We start from the raw sequence: 16835 nt of genomic DNA on the forward strand, positions 1-16835 counted from the left end.
TTGAATGGTAGTGTTTAATGTTACAAAAGATTTAGATTTCAGACAAATGCTGTTCTTTTGAACTTTCTATTCATCATAGCATCATGAAATAAAAATGTAAATAACTGTTTTCAACACTGATAATAATCATAAATGTTTCTTCAACACTGATAATAATCATAAATGTTTCTTCAAATCATCATATTAGATTGATTTCTGAAGGATCATGTGACACTGAAGACTGAAGTAATGATGCTGAAAATTCAGCTTTGATCACAGGAATAAATTACACTTTACTGTATATTGACATAGAAAACAGCTGTTTTAAATTGGAATAACATTTCACAGTATTACTGTTTTTGTTTGTATTTTTAATCAAATAAATGCAGGCTTGGTGAGCAGAAGATACTTCTTTTAAAACATTAAAAAAATCTTACTGACCCCAAACTTTTGAACAGTAGTGTATATATATATATAGAGAGAGAGAGAGAGAGAGAGAGAGAGAGAGAGCTGGGTAGATTACTTACAAATTGTAATCAGTTACTGATTACATGACAAAAATTGTAGTTAGTAACGTAATCCATTACATTGCACATTTAAGGTAACGTTAATGTAATCTTTTTTAATCATAACTTTTTGATTACTTTTAGATTACTTTTGACTAAACTCATTTATCACATTGATTTGAATAGGATAATCTTGTACCATATTGATATAAAAATACTAAGAAAAAAAATATTTCCATTATTTGTCAACAACATGAAGTGTGTTACATATTACATTAAGTAAGGGTTTCCCAAACTGGGGTTTGTGATGGAGTGTAATGAAAAGCTATTAAATTATTAAATTATACAAATGTAACATTTAAAATGAATAATTTTAAAACAAAAAGCATTCAAAATAAAACACTATCTAAAAATGATTTTTATATATATATATATATATATATATATATATATATAATGTATGGACAGATAATACTTCAAAATGCTAACACTAATGTACCTGATAGTGTATCACTGAATAAAACAAAATCACATCTTATGATTTTAAAACATATTTACTTAAAATTAAGTAAATTTAGAAAACAGCAACATTACAAAAACAAATATTGAAAAACATGAAATTCACAGCAATATCACTGCTACATCAAATATTTTATCTATATTTCATATATTTTATTATTATTATATTATTTATTATTAATATATTATATTATGCTCACAGTCATAAAATAAAGCTTTAGAATGTTTAAAAGAATTGAATATAATGCTTGGTTTAGTTTTCAAACAAAAAAACAATAGCTAAATCTTGGCATTTGGTTACTAAATCTGCTTCAGTTTATATATTCAACTTGGAAGGTATCAGTAAAGATTAACAAAGTGTTTTTTTCTTTTCATAAATTTATAAAATAATGAAAAATGCACAAGAAATTGTTCAGACAAATGTACAAAAGTCATAAATATTTTATAAATAAACAGTCCCACAAGATGTCAAATGCAGATATATTTTTATGTCTTTTAAACCCGATTTAAAATGTTTTTGCATTCTATTCCTCAAGTCATCCGTGAAAGTAATCGCGCTCGAGTGCTCCTGTCTGTGCACACTGATCGTTCCACCCGACGATTGTGTGTGTATCGATTATTCATGGCTGTGGCTGATCTGCATCGAGCTGATCTCGTTTGAGCGCTTTTTCCTGATCACGAACAGCGCGATTAAACACTGCATCTGCACTGAAGGTAAGATTAGCTGCATAAAGTGCTTTATTGTGCCCTTACCCAGGTCTGTGTTCATAATGTAAACAGTTCAAAACAAATGTACCTTTGTGTCGCGACCATTGTTGTCCTTTTCTAGTGAACATTACCAACAAAACACATCCAGTTAGATTTAATGTGCGTCAATAACAGTTTGTAGCTGCGAGAGATTGTGATGATCTGCAGCTAGTGTGTGTGCTTGTTTATTGCTTCGTTATTAAGTGTTTATTATTATGCACATTGGCTACTAGGCCACAATTGCTCGTTTGCTTCAAGATGCAGTGTTAGTTATGAAAGGAAACCCCCGTCATGGGTGCTCTATAATGCATATTTTTAATATTTCTGCTCTGCATGCCATTTTTGTTAGTTCATGTTTCGTGCACAAACGTGTCGCACTGTTAACGAATCACAGCTCATCTTTATGTTGCAGGAACAGTTGTCACTTGTTTTTGGGCGCTGTGGTTTGTATGTGGTGTGAGTTAACGGTTCTCACCTCGGAGAGCGATTAGTTCAGCCTCATTGGATTGGCTGCCACTGCTTGCAGCTCTTTTGATGCCACACAAGGCCGCTTTATGCGCGAGGCTCCAGCTGGACGTGCTTTATGTGTGCCCTGATTGGATGATGCTCGTGCACAAGAAATGACGTGTTCGAGCAATTATAATAGTCTGGTCTTTACTAAACACATTGTTTAAAATTAATATTCAGAAATGTGTATATATATAATATACATGGCCCCTTTTAAAGAAGATATTCAGAAAAATTCTTTTTTTTTTTATGAAATTAAGTGGTGATGTGCAGTGTAAAAGGAATTGTATGCATTTGTATTATTAGTTCACCATTTCTACTTTTTTCTAATGACATGCTTTTTTTGACTCCATTCCTTGCACATAACATAGACTAGAAATGAGGTCTATGAAAACTCAAGTGGGAACAAAAAAACAACAATTGCAACACTAGAAGAATTTAGGTGTATGATTTTTGAGGGGGATTTTCATTGAGAAATTGCCAGTAAATTTCACAAATGATTACAAAGAAATTACTGAATTAAACGCAAAATTTTGAAGTAGAAAGACTAAAATTGTACCCCCCGGACCAAAATTTCAACTGAGGGGGACCAATCCCACCCAAACCAAATGTTTTAATCTTTATTTAAAATCTACAAATTTAAACAAAGTTTTAATTGGAATAGTTTATAAGGCTGTAAAAGTGGTTTAAAGGGTTAGTTCACCCAAAAATGAAAATTCTGCCATTTATTACTCACCCTCATGTTGTTCCACACCTGTAAGACCTTCGTTAATCTTCAGAATGCAAGAATTTTGTTGAAATCCGATGGCTCCGTGAGGCCTGCATAGACCGCAATGACATTTCCTCTCTCAAGATCCATTAAGGTACTAAAAACATATTTAAATCAGTTCATGTGAGAGTACAGTGGTTCAATATTAATATTATAAAGCGACGAGAAAATATTTGGTGTGCCAAAAAAAAAAAAAAAATAACGACTTATATAGTGATGGCCGATTTCAAAACACTGTTTCAGGAAGCTTCGGAGCATTATGAATCAGTGTGTCGAATTCGCAGTTCGGAGCGCCAAAGTCACGTGATTTCAGCAGTTCGGCGGTTTGACACGCGATCCGAATCATGATTCGACACTCTGATTCATAACGCTCCGAAGCTTCCTGAAGCAGTGTTTTGAATATGTAAACATCTTTTATGTAAAATATCTTACTCAGGACAGTACTAAATAAAAAATAACATGCATTTTGTATGATCGCTCTTATTTTGTTAAAATTTTGCACATTTTCAAATATTCTGCAAGTGGTTCACATACTTTTTCTTGCAACTGTATATACAGCTATATAGTCTCTGGTTAGGCTCACTCGAATTTGTTTTAGATCATTAGACATGATCTAAAAGGAAACTGGGAAACTGGTTTCAGGCAGGTTTCCAAGGTACCTTGGAAACCTGCCTGAAACCAGTTTCCTTAGGAGGAAACTTCATACATAGAAACAATGTTTAGTCATTGACTGACTGAGCAAGGAAGCTGCCTTAGATTTCAGCTTCCAGACATAACCTAGGCCACTTTCTAGTTGTCAAATGTCCATAGTTAACCTATGTAACCTATGTACCTGTTAACGAGCATGCAATGACATCATACTTTTGTTTTTTTATTGTGACTTAGTGTCTAAAACTTGCATATCTGTATAATTGTTTTTATTACCCCAAATATCTCTTCAAAATGTTTTGTTCCAAGTCAGTTTTATAGGTCGCAGTAGCTCCTATGTCTAAGGCCCTAAGATTTTTGTGATGCAGAATCTCGGAATCCAGAAACCATTTTATTTGTCAAAACTATTATGATATACACACAGAAACTGTAAGGTCTTCACTACAAACCGCCAAAATAAAAGTTTGGTTTAACTTGAAGAAATTGAGATATTACTTTTATATATATTACTATTGTACAGTATAAGGTACTTCTCAAAGTAATAATAAAATTATTAAACCTTTATTTTTTTAAGGAATAATCAAATTTTTTCTTCCATGTTTTCATTTTAAATGTAAACATGTTGTTCAGCACTTTTTTCGGGAAGGAATTGTTGATTTCATAAAAAAATTAATTGTTAATGCTTCAAAATTTTACACCAATTTTTATAATTAAGTTGTTAAACTTATGATTTACTTGATTAGACATGCTTCCGTTTAAGATTTAATTAAACCATTAAAATGGAAAACAGAATTTGGAAAAAATAAAATGGAATTGTTACATTTGTTAATTGTTACTGTGACGAGCAGGGCGGGCGAGAGCCGCGAGTGTTAATGAGCGTCAGCTGCGTGTTGCACCGGTCTCGAGTCTCTCACGGAGGAGCTCCGGAAGCATAAAAGGAGGAGCGACGACAGTGAAGGACGAGAGAGGACCAGGCCTGGACTTTTATTTTATGTTTTGTTATGTTTGTGTGGCCGGCAATTGTTCGTGAGAGACTCGAGACTGGTGCAAAGCGCAGCTGACGCGCATTAACACTCGCGCCACCGTTCCCTAACGGCTCTCGCCCGCCCTGCTCGTCACAGTTACATTTGTTAAAAGTTTCATGATTTTGATTAATTAGACTTGCTTTGTGATTACTAAAATTTAATTTAACCATTAAAATACAGTCCAGAAAAATTCACACAGAAATGGAATTTGGGAAAAATAAACAAAATTTGAAGAAAAATTGGCCTTGAGCACATGGAAAACTCATTTGTTTATGCTATGTGCATTTAATCTTCACAAAACTTCTTATCAGTTCATCCCACCATGTCTCTTTTTCTAATGACATGCAATCTGACCTGAGATCAGGCCTCACTCCTGCATATAAACTAAATGGACGATGTCCAAACACACCAGCGTCCACTGCAGAGGCCAGTGTCCTAGTAACCCAAATTCATATCAGCTGCTCAGCACGAGAAGGAAACATAAATGTGACACACCCAGATATGAAGGTTAAGTTCAGTGTATATCAGTACAGATAGACTAAGCTCCATGTTAGACTATGTGCCACTGTATTCTGTTTTGGTTTATGTAGATTGCTTCATTTGAGTACTTAATACTTAAATACTTTTAACTTGTATTTTTGCTGCAGTTCTGCGTGAACTCATACCTGTATTTGTTGGCTCAGGTGCAGTAGAGAGTGCCATGCAGGAAGGAGAGGAGAGGAAGTGAGGCGATGGGCTGCACCTCAGCCAAGCAGTTGTCATCTGTACCCAGTGATGAAGAGGGCCGGGGTAAGGCCTACAGCAACGGAGATGCCTTCTCCGGTCAGTGTCCTAGCTGTGTGTTCACGTATCGTCATGTTATGATAATCTGTAATTTATTAACAGAGACAGAGTTGAACTTAATTTAAAATTCATGACTTTTAATTAACTGTATATTATAGTGACTCTGAATACTGAGGTAATGGCTGCTGAAAATTTAGCTTTACTATCACATGAATAATGTATTGTTTTTAAATTGTAATAATATTTCAAAATATTAGTTTTTACTGTATTGATCAATAAATCCAGCTGTGGGGGACATAAGAGACTTCTTTCAAAACATTAAAAGCTTTTATTTTATGTTTTATATACATGTACTTCATCTAAAACTAAATTCTAATTCTTGTAATTGTAACTAAATGTTGACAACATTTCTACTGTCGCAGTACATTGACGAGCAAAAAATCATCAGAAAAAGCCCCAGATGTGGGTCTAAATTAACTTGAGAACAAAGTAGTATCATTTTGAAGCTTTTGGTGGTCTCGCAGTGGGAATACAGTATATTAAAAAGCAGTTTTTACAGCCCTATTAGTGTAAGTAGTGATTTAGCAGGTGCTTTCATCCAAAGTGAATAACACTTCGGCTATTACAGAGACAATCCCCTCTAGAGTATCCTGGATTTAATTGCCTTTGAAACAGTGATGACAGGTCATGCCTTGTTCTTGTGGGGCTTGAATAAGCAATCTTTAAGTCAATATAAAATAAAAAATTACTATATTTACTTTTTTAGTTCCTGGTTTTATTGAACATGATCCGTTAGATTAAAAAAAAAAGTGTCTTGTGGATATTGGTGGTTATTCAGGAATGTTAATTATCCATAATTCACCATTACTAAAGTAAAATGGATTAAGAGTCCTGTTTCCAGTTGACTCTTTCTGTGTTGTAGATGAGTACAAACTGAAAGGAGTTGAGAAGGTGAAGTACATGCATGGAGAAGAGGAGCGGACGAACACACGAAACCAAGAGAACTTGGTAATGATTGATATTTAGTATACATGTTGCATTATGTATCTTCAAATAACCATTTTATCATCGTGCAGAACATACATTTTTTCTCTTGTATGTGTTTCAGGAAAAGAGCACATTTTTGCACAAGGGCAGGCATAAAGATGCCACCGGAAATAGTAATAAGATAAGGTGAGTTTGTGTATGGCTTCAGCTCTTGAGTATTAAGGATTCAGTAAAAGAGAGAAGATGACCAATGAGATGTTCACCAAGCCTTGACTGTTCCTCAGTATCCACTCTTCAGAGAGCCAGCAGGAGTTCTTCAGGATGCTGGATGAGAAGATTGAAAAGGTATGTGATGTAGTATCACTCATACTTATGGTGAGGGGCTTTTTAGGGAAGTCCCTAAAGGCCAAAGTTTGATTTGGCTTTTACATGTACACTAGGCTAGGGTATGTGTACAGTGTGTGTGATGTACATTTTATCATCACAGTATGCATGTAATCTATGCACGCAGCCAGACTTTTCTTCACACATACACTGTACACTCACCTCACACATGTGCCTTGATTTTTTTTTTTTTTTTTTTTTTTGCACCAATTAGTTTGTCCACATGGTGGCAACACTTTTATTATCATTCGGCTGTACGCATGCGCTGAAGCCCAAAGTATACTCCAGTTTTGAAATGAAAGCTTGGCATACGCGTACACCTGAAAACATACGCAGTATCCGAATATGCCTACTTCTGTCTACAACCCTGCTCTTGGAGGGCTACCTTCCTGCAGACTTCAGCTCCTACTATGCTCCAAAACTGTAATTTTCAAGTAACCCTGAAGACCTTGATTAGCTGCTTCAGGTGTGTTTGATTAGGATTGGATCTCAACTCTGCTGGATGGTAGCTCTCCGGGAGCAGGGTTAGAGACCCATATGTGCGAAAAACAGTATGTGAGCCAAGTAGTATGTCCGAATTCATCGTATTCATAAAACAGTCGGCGAAAAGTACCTGGATGAGCTACTACTTCTGGCAAGATTCTGAAGTGCGCATTCGATGGACACTTTACCACCCCATGATGCAATGGGGGTTATGTAACTGACACTGGTAGGTCACATGATAATGACAACATAGTGGATGTAGTATGTCCAAATTTCATTCATACTTCATGCATACATACCATGTCCACCTTATTTTTCATAGCGGAGTCAAAGTGCTGTAAACTGTAAAACTGTCTGCTCTACAAACCAGCGTTTTTATAATTAAGATAATACATTAAAATAATATGGTAAGAAATGCCAGTTTTGCCATATAAAGGAGCATAACAAGTTGTTTTGTACAGCTAAAAATAATAACTGCAAGCAAATGACAGTGGAAGCCAGACACATTAAATTTACAAATGGCCACGCTCGCTCTTACCTAAAAAATAAGGTGGATATAATGTGCTTCAAACTACGTTTCAAACCAAATTTAGTACCTACTATACAGTTTGCGATTTCGGACGCAGTGAAAGCTTTTCAAAGTAGGGGTGTAACGGTACACAAAACTCGCGGTTCGGTACGTACCTCAGTTTTGAAGTCACGGTTCGGTACAGCAGGTGGGGAGAAAACTAAACATAAAATTTCTTTTTTTATTATTAAACAGTGGTTTACTGAACAAATTGTGTTTTTGTCGCTTTTGGTCGATTTGTATTTAATCGCTTTTTATTTTTAGATATAATAATTAACACTAAGCTGCACGTAAGGCAGTTTTTGCATTAACTTCTAAATCTAATTAGAAGTTTTACTCCAATTCGTTGTTGAAATATAATCATTTATACACACAGTGGCTGTCATTTTCATGACAGTTTATTTAAACATAGGCAATTAAAAATAATTTATTATTAATTATTAATTGATTATTAAAAATAATCAAGATGTCACTAACAGGTTAAGTAAAATATAATGAATATATGGGCTAATACAGCATATTTTAAGCGAAAAAGTTCATTTCTCTGGCGAATTAACATGCTGTGGACACTGAATACGTTTTCTGAGGTAAATGATACATGACATATTGTTTTCAATCTGTTTGACTTTCCGCCGTTGAAACACTAAATAAGCGATAACACAAGATATTATACGTTTCAGTAAGTTGTACTGTATCTTTCAACATACATTCAGATGTTCATTTAAAGGTGCCATTTGAACGTTTTTTTTACAAGATGTAATATAAGTCTAAGGTGTCCCCTGAATGTGTCTGTGAAGTTTCAGCTTAAAATACCCCATAGATTTTTTTTAAATAAATTTTTTTAACTGCCTATTTTGGGGCATAATTAGAAATGCACGGATTCAGGCTGCTGGTCCTTTAATTTCTCACGCTCCCCTCCCCCCGAGCTCGCGCTTGCCTTAAACAGCATAAACAAAGTTCACACAGCTTATGGATCTTTACAAAGTGTTCAAGTGTTTACATGTGTTCGGATCATGTGAGTATAGTATTTATTTGGATGTTTACATTTGATTCTGAACGAGTTTGAGGCTATGCTCCGTGGCTAAAGCTAACATTACACAATGTTGGAGAGATTTATAAAGAATGAAGTTGTGTTTATGAATTATACAGACTGCAAGTGTTTAAAAATGAAAATAGCGACGGCTCTTGTCTCCGTGAATAGAGTAATAAACGATGGTAACTTTAACCACATTTAACAGTACATTAGCAACATGCTAACGAAACATTTAGAAAGACAATTTACAAATATCACTAAAAATATGATATCATGGATAATATCAGTTATTATTGCTCCATCTGCCATTTTTCGCTATTGTCCTTGCTTGCTTACCTAGTCTGTTGATTCAGCTGTGCACAGATCCAAACGTTAATACTGCCTGCCCTTCTAATGCTTGAACATGAGCTGGCATATGCAAATATTGGGGTCGTACATATTAATAATCCCGACTGTTATGTAACAGTCGGTGTTATGTTGAGATTCGCCTGTTCTTCGGAGGTCTTTTAAACAAATGAGATTTATATAAGAAGGAGGAAACAATGGTGTTTGAGACTCACTGTATATCATTTCCATGTACTGAACTCTTGTTATTCAACTATGCCAAGGTAAATTCAATTTTTGATTCGATGGCACCTTTAAGTTTATTCTGTAACTAGTGAGGAAGAGATGATCGCATTCGCTCGCGTTGCCGGTTGAACTGAGGCGCCTATACAGTGATCTGTCACGCCACATCAAAGCGCATCAAAACGGCACTTTCTGTTTGAATTTCGTGGACAGAATTTGACACTTTGTTTTTTACCGAAAGTAACGAAACGCAGAGCTTATTGCGATTATTAGTGGTTAAAGGTGATTAGACTGCATGTTGCAACGTAATGCATTCGGCACACGCGCACCGAACCGAAAGCCCTGTACCGAAACGGTTTGGTACGAATACGTGTACCGTTACACCCCTATTTCAAAGTATACTCCATTTAATAGCGCAGATACTGGACAAGGATGAAATGAAGTTTGGTTTTGTTGTTATTCCATCTCAGTTTTTATTTCGACTGTGAAACATCTGGCCGGGGAAGCATTTGCCACCTTTTGGACAAACAAATTACCCCTAAAAATTAAATTCACACGAGTATGTGGAGTTAGAAAAATCTCTCTGTGCATACAGTACACGCATACTAAGTAGACAATGACATTTGCGTCACGAATATGCGTACAAAACTGAAGTATACTTTGGGCTAAACCAGACATCATAAACATTGGCGATTCACCCCACGCTGTTTGTTATAGGCATGAACATTATCTCAAACCACACAGCTTGTTCAGGAGAGGTCTGCTATTAATTTCTTAAGGCCAATTCACACTGCACAGACGGGCGCCGACCAATGACAACAGATGCTGTCGGGGTTTGTTGGATCAGTGTGTTGCATCTGTCTGCATCTGTTGCCGTTAGACGGCACGTTTTCGCCTGTTGATCTGCGTTTGTCAGGTTGTGGAATGTCTGAGAAATGACGTACCGTAATCTGGTGATTGTCCGCATTGGTCTGTCGGTGCAGTGTGAATTGGCCTAAAGCAATTTCATGAACGATTTTTGCCAAAGGCGCCTGAATATCATATAGAGACTTTGAGCCCTCGCAACCACATAGTCATCAGAACAGAACACCTTACACCGTGTCTACACTGGACGTGTCAAAGTGACCGTTGCAAATCCAATTGTCCTTTGTATCAGAAGTAGCACAAGTGCACGGAGTATGTCAGAAATAGAATGAGGAATCAGTTTACTGTAAGGATTCGTCATGTCGCACTGCATCCAGTGTAGACGGTATGACTTATTATAATGGGTTCTGTTGATTTTTGTCACTTTGGTGTTAGCACTGTAGTTGCGAGTTTTGTGCAGGCAAAAACGTTGTTCAGAAACTGAAAATCTAGCCTGTCTGTATTTGCTATTTATCCAGAGGTACTTTAACTTTTACAGGGACGGGACTACTGCTCGGAGGACGAGGATATGACATAGCATGCTGAGAAGTTTGATTTGGGCCAACATCAAGTCAATCCTATCCCAAAGTTCCTTACAACTCCTTTTCATGCCTCCTTACCCAACGGGTACTAATCTTCAAGAGCGTGGGGTCAAGTGACTTTCAGCCCTTTTATTCGCTCCATTTACAATCCACATCCTCCCAAATGTCTTATAGGTCAGTATTTGACACTCTTGAGGACTAGTATTTAAATGGTAGGGGGCACAGAAAGGCCATGGTTAAGGAGACTTGGGATTTGGCCCAAGTTTTAAATGGGAAAGCCATTTTTAGACTGTTCCGCAATCCCTTGCCTTACACTACCCATAAGCCTTCTCCTACTCATAGTCTACATTTAGTGGAGAGAGCCATGCAGAGAATCCTGGATTTTGCCCTCCCTTTGACATGGACACTACACATGGTGAACCAGCGGTGGAGATGGTATCTCCTGAGGAGGACTTACTTACAGAGACTTGCGTGATTCTGTGACAAAGAGACTTGCGTGATTCATGCTCGTTGAGACACAGGAAGTGAAAGAAAATGGACTCCAGACTCTAGCATTCCGTTTTTTTTAAAACTATGTGAACAAGTATTTTTCACCCACAGTGTTTTATGTATGTCTTTTTGACCTTTTTCTTTGAGTTAATGTTACAATGCTCAGGACAGCAGTGCTGTATGTATCATCACTAGATTTGTTGTTGGATGAGGGCAGTGCAGTTTCTTCAGGGCCGGTCTTGAGGACATGTTGGGCGGTGGAGATAGATCACAGCATCTAGCCATGTTTAGAGATGCCAGTTACAGTCATGTAGTTTGCAGATAGTCATTTTGTTCTATATAACAGGTGGATATCATACGTTCTCTTGACATTTATATTCACTTTTCTTTAGTTGTAAACCAGTACAAGTTTCAAAACCAGCCTTCAGAAAGTTTTACATAGATAAGTTTTATTATCAGGAAGTGCTTCTTCCTTTTACAGTATGACAGTAACTTGCCATAGCCTTAAGCACACAGTGTTTTCTTTTCTGATATGAGATGACAGTAAGCCATTAATTTCTGTATTTTCACTCTGAAGTGAATAATATCCCACATGTATGCTTAGGTTCTTTATGTACACAGTTGGGCCAAACAAAGATGCCAAAAATGCAGTAAATGTGATGCTGAGTGAAAGAATGAATAAATAAATACACATTGACCAACTAAACAAGGATAAGCGAAGGCATCTGGTTTATTGATGTATTTTCCAGCTCTGTATTGTTAATGTTAAGAGGTTAATTCACCCAAAAATGAAAATTGACATTTACTCACATTGATCAGTGCACATACATGGAGCAAATCAAATATGGTCAATGGAAGCTCATCTGAGCTTGCTTGACATGCTAGAACAAACCTCAGTGGTTCTCGAACGTCAAGCAAGTACGATTGAGCTTCCGTTTAGCATATTTGACCAACTCTGCGTATGTGTTCATCAATGTTTATATGTGAATGAAATACTAAATTTAATATGTTCGTCATAGAAAGTGATTACATCTCGTCAGAAGATTTGGATTAAACCACTTGATTCATATGGATTTAATTTTTTTTTGTAACGTCTATGAACTTTTTGGAGCATCAAAAGTTTTGGTGGAATGGACTTTTAATGGAAACAGATTTAATCTTGTGTTTCAAAGATGAACAAAGTCTTCTGGATTTGGAATGACATGAGGGTGAGTAAATGAAGATGGAATTTAAACAATAAAAAGTTTATTTTGCAGCTCTCCCTGTTTTCTTTTTGTTATGCTGTGTAATTTTACACATCTGACATTTCAAGTATTTGAGTAAAAAAAGCAGCTCAGTGGTGTTGTCTTTGTGTAATACTGCAATATTCTGTCTAATAACACACAAATACAGTCCATTCCTAAGAATATCTTATAAATTCAGTCTCTCTCATCTTCAAGGACAATACAAGTTCATAAATGCATTTAAACCAGCCCACAACAGTCATACTACCCAATCCACACATCAGATCAGGTGCTCATCTCACGTCTGTAACCTCCGTTTGCGATGCTGTCGGCGGCCGTGGTCTTGGATGTCCACTGGAGGGTCAGGGGTCAGAAAGCCATCACACAGCCTCTGGTACACCAGACTGGAGTCAGAAGCCACCGCGCACAAGAGCATCGGAACACCTCTGTCCAGTATAGTCCGCAACCTACAAAGATCCCATTCTCATTTATTAAAGCATAATCAGATTAAGTGATAAGGTTTATAAAGCAGTCATGCTCATTAAAGGCTCTGGTCGTGTCGCAAGAAAACACACAATTTTTGTGTTGTAGCACTGAGGAAATGAGCACCTACTACGACCCATGTCTCTGAATGACAACAGAGACAGAGGCAAGAGAAGTGATACTTCCTCATGCATAATACCGTAATTATAATCTTATGCATACTAGAGCACAGTGATTGGATTGAATGAGCTTTAAGTCATGAATGAATGTAGAAACTGTTGACGTCAGCATGTTCGACAAGCCCATACTAGAGCCAAGCAGCACTCTGGATCTTGCCGGTAGTACACGATGACATTAGATTTTGTGACACTGCTCCGACTTTGCTTTTCAAACCGGAAGACAGAAATCGCTTTGAAAAATGCAAAAATAACTCATTTTAACTTTTAAATCAAATTAATGAGTACCTTTAGTGTTTTCAATTATGTGCAACCTATACATATCTGTTCACAGCTCAAAAAATGTGTTCTGGGGTTTCATGACCCTTTAATGAATTTTCAGGTCTTTACCTGATATTATCGTAACACCTTTTGATCAGTAGCATTACCTTCTGTTCTTTTGAAATACTGTAGAAATGCATTTATGTGAAAGCTGCTGCAAGCATTTTTTTTTTTTTAAATAATTACATGTATTAAATGTCTGTAGTACCTGACAAATACCCAGTAGGTGTCCTAAAAAAATATCACACTTCAGTAAACAGTAAAAAAGAAATGGGAGATGGTTCTCAACCAATAGGGTGGGGCTGCTACCTGTTTGTTCGACCAATAGCAGACAGAGCGAGTCTTCAATTCCATTTTGTGTTGTTACTGCTAGGGACTGTGGAAATCTCTTACAGCTAGTGATGGGAGAAACTACGCTTTTCGAAACAGAATCAGTTAGCAATTGCTTTGCAAAACAATTCACTGTTTCGAAGCGCTCGAAAAGCCACATGCTGACAGCACCTGCTGGTCAAAACGGTTTAAATGCAATAAAAAAAATAAATTAAAAAAAATCAAATTATTAAATATCATTACATGAAGGTTCTGTAAAATCTGTGTTCTTTTATTAACATGTAGTGCTTGTTTTGTGTGTTATTAAGTAGGGTTTGGCAAAGTAGGTCAATTAGAAGCAATTAAATATTCATGTTTTTGTATTATATAGCCTACGCCTAAGTATCAAAATTAAATAAATTCATTAAAAATGAAACTACATTATAAACACTCGTTCATGTGTTCACCAAAACACCATCTAGCAATGAATGGTACCATCAAACGGTACCATATGAAATGTTTTAAAACCAAGGTTCAAAATTTATTCAGATTTATTTGCTGAAATCACAATTTGACGAATTTGACCAAAGACTTTATATATAAAGGGACGTTGATACAACCCAGCAAACACAGAACGTTCCCCCTAATTTTGCCACATAGTTACCATTTGTTGTTTTTGTTGGAACCTAATAAGAACATTCTGGAAACGTTCTCTGCAGGTTCTTTTTTGGTAACAAAGTTAACTTTTCTAGAATGCTACAGGGAGGGTTTTTTTTTTTTTTTGGTGACAATTAACCTAAATGGAACACATAAGGTGAATTCAGGGTGATTGGGACACTTTTTGCCATTGAGATGAATTGGAAAAAGTGTCCCAATCAACCTGAATTCACACTACAAAACATTTCATAATGGTTATTTTTAGATTAGACTAACCACCTCAGAGCATTGCCAGAGAGGGTTTATATATATAAGTATTTTTGGACAACCTAAAAGGGAATTGTTAGCTGGAAGGCTTCAACCCTCTGATTTGAAACAAGAGATGTTTTGAAGCAGTGTTTTGAAAGCGCCCATCACTACTTACAGCAGCTTTCATACCTCACAGTGTGAAGAGCTGCTTAGTAATGACAGTATTACAGTAAATGCTGACTGTGTTTCCTACTCTCTGTGTTTGATGGATCTGTGTGAAGGCAGTGGGTAGATCATCTGAACTGTTTCCCCTTCCTTTTCTCGACCCTCCAGCAGAACCGCCTGTAACTCTGGGCAGGAAACTCCAACCACCTCTTTCCATTTACGCACTTTAAAGGAAAGAAGACAAGCAAGACAAATAAAGGGTTATTTAGTCTCTCTTTATAAATTTTATTTTCTAACTACAATTTTAGGACTGCTGATATTCCCTCACCTTCCGTCAGTTCCATGTACACCAGGAAAGCAGCATATACTTGAGCACTGTCACCGACATCTAAATGCATCAGGTCTTGGTACTATAGAAATCAAACGAAATGTCACTTGTCCAAATATGCAGTGAATCAGGAATAACAGGAATATGACTCTGTCTTACGACGGCGTGCTGCTGGATCCAGTTCGGAGGATCTGCTCGATTTGCTTCGTCCATCATAATAATAAACTCTCCTGCTTTTTTTCCATAAACCGCAAATTTAAGCAATGTATGTGACAAAACGTGTGTTTTCAGATTTACCACGTGCACATACAATCGTCTGCACTCGTATATTACGAATCCTACTACAGCGAAGGAACGTCTTATGAATATTAAATACGTTGCACACTTTACTGAAGCGTCCAATCACGTGACGAAGTTAATATTCATAAGGCGTCGTCCATGCGTTACATGCTAGCGTCTGCAGTGTGCTATCAGTAGTAGACTATCCGCCCTAAATAGTGTTTATGTCCGAAAAATAAGACAGCTGCCTCATTAGTCTTTGACTTAATAGTTTTTCATGGACGTAGCTGCTTTCAGACCAGCTTCCGAAGCGCTTTTATGCTTCCCTACATGTGTGTACATCCTAAAAGTTAGCATCAAGCTTTTAAACAGATTGTTATTGTCCTCCCTTTAATTGTGTCCGTGTAGAAAACACTACAGGATCTCAATGGGCCTACATTGATTTGAGGAGGAATCTCTCATATTTAGTGTCATCTAAAGGTTGTACATATGCGTGTCTACAGTCAAACATACAATTAGCCATTCAAATTCTTTATTCACCTAACAAAAGAATTGCCTGATTGACAATAACAATTACAGACTCATAAGTATTGTATGCCTGTAGCTTATAAAATAAACTACTTACATTCTTGGTCCACACTCGACATATACAGCCAAGCTATACTCTAGAAGACATTTACACCAGAAATATTTCAAGTCTGAGTTGCTTAGCTTTTCTCTTTGGTACAGTGAGTTAATCCACAATCATTTTACTTTTTATTATCAATCCCCATTTGGAAAAGCTGTAACATATAACCTTCATTGGTGTTTGGTTTCTGTCCATGTCAAAAGACTTTATTTTTCCAGCATTTTTCCTCTTTGAAATGAAAAATGTGCACCATGTGGGATGGTAAATGATCTTTAAAAGGCTAAGATGGATTCAAAAGACTGTAAACTACCTGCATTCAAAGTCATATAAATAAACAAACACAAAAGAAAAGAAAAGGTGTGAATATTGTATTCATTACTGTTAAAAAGCCTATCCAAAATAAAGTAAAATCACTTGTGTGATATATTTTTAAAATTTAAAATAGCTATTTTAATATATTTTGTAAACTGTAATTTATACCCGTGATGGTAAAGCTGAATTTCCAGCATCATTACTCCAGTCTTCAGTGTCACATGATCCTTCAGAAATCATTCTATTACACTATTTTGCTGCTCAAG

General features: G+C 36.4%; 2 protein-coding genes across 3 annotated transcripts; one reads left to right on the plus strand and one right to left on the minus strand.

Moving 5' to 3' along the window:
• Nucleotides 1-1564: 1564 nt before the first annotated feature.
• Nucleotides 1565-12149, plus strand: zgc:55943 (uncharacterized protein LOC406337 homolog). 2 transcript variants are annotated; one of them, XM_048164667.1, is made up of 6 exons: nt 1565-1718; nt 5384-5489; nt 6406-6491; nt 6592-6656; nt 6755-6815; nt 10908-12149. In XM_048164667.1, the coding sequence occupies exons 2-6, from the start codon at nt 5432-5434 to the stop codon at nt 10944-10946; spliced, it is 309 nt and encodes a 102-aa protein (XP_048020624.1). In that variant the 5' UTR covers nt 1565-1718; nt 5384-5431; the 3' UTR covers nt 10947-12149. The 2 variants fall into 2 exon arrangements, with proteins under 2 accessions (XP_048020624.1, XP_048020623.1); XM_048164666.1 differs by having other exon boundaries at nt 1566-1718; nt 5384-5522.
• On the minus strand, nt 11867-16738 carry tsen15 (TSEN15 tRNA splicing endonuclease subunit). Its single transcript, XM_048164665.1, has 4 exons — nt 15510-16738; nt 15351-15432; nt 15111-15246; nt 11867-13129 (listed from the first exon to the last, which is right to left on the minus strand). The coding sequence occupies exons 1-4, from the start codon at nt 15564-15566 to the stop codon at nt 12961-12963; spliced, it is 444 nt and encodes a 147-aa protein (XP_048020622.1). The 5' UTR covers nt 15567-16738; the 3' UTR covers nt 11867-12960.
• Between the last annotated feature and the right edge of the window lie 97 nt (nt 16739-16835).

The sequence above is a fragment of the Megalobrama amblycephala genome, linkage group LG17 (genome assembly GCF_018812025.1).
Source record: "Megalobrama amblycephala isolate DHTTF-2021 linkage group LG17, ASM1881202v1, whole genome shotgun sequence".
In the NCBI taxonomy this organism is placed as follows: Eukaryota; Metazoa; Chordata; class Actinopteri; order Cypriniformes; family Xenocyprididae; genus Megalobrama; species Megalobrama amblycephala.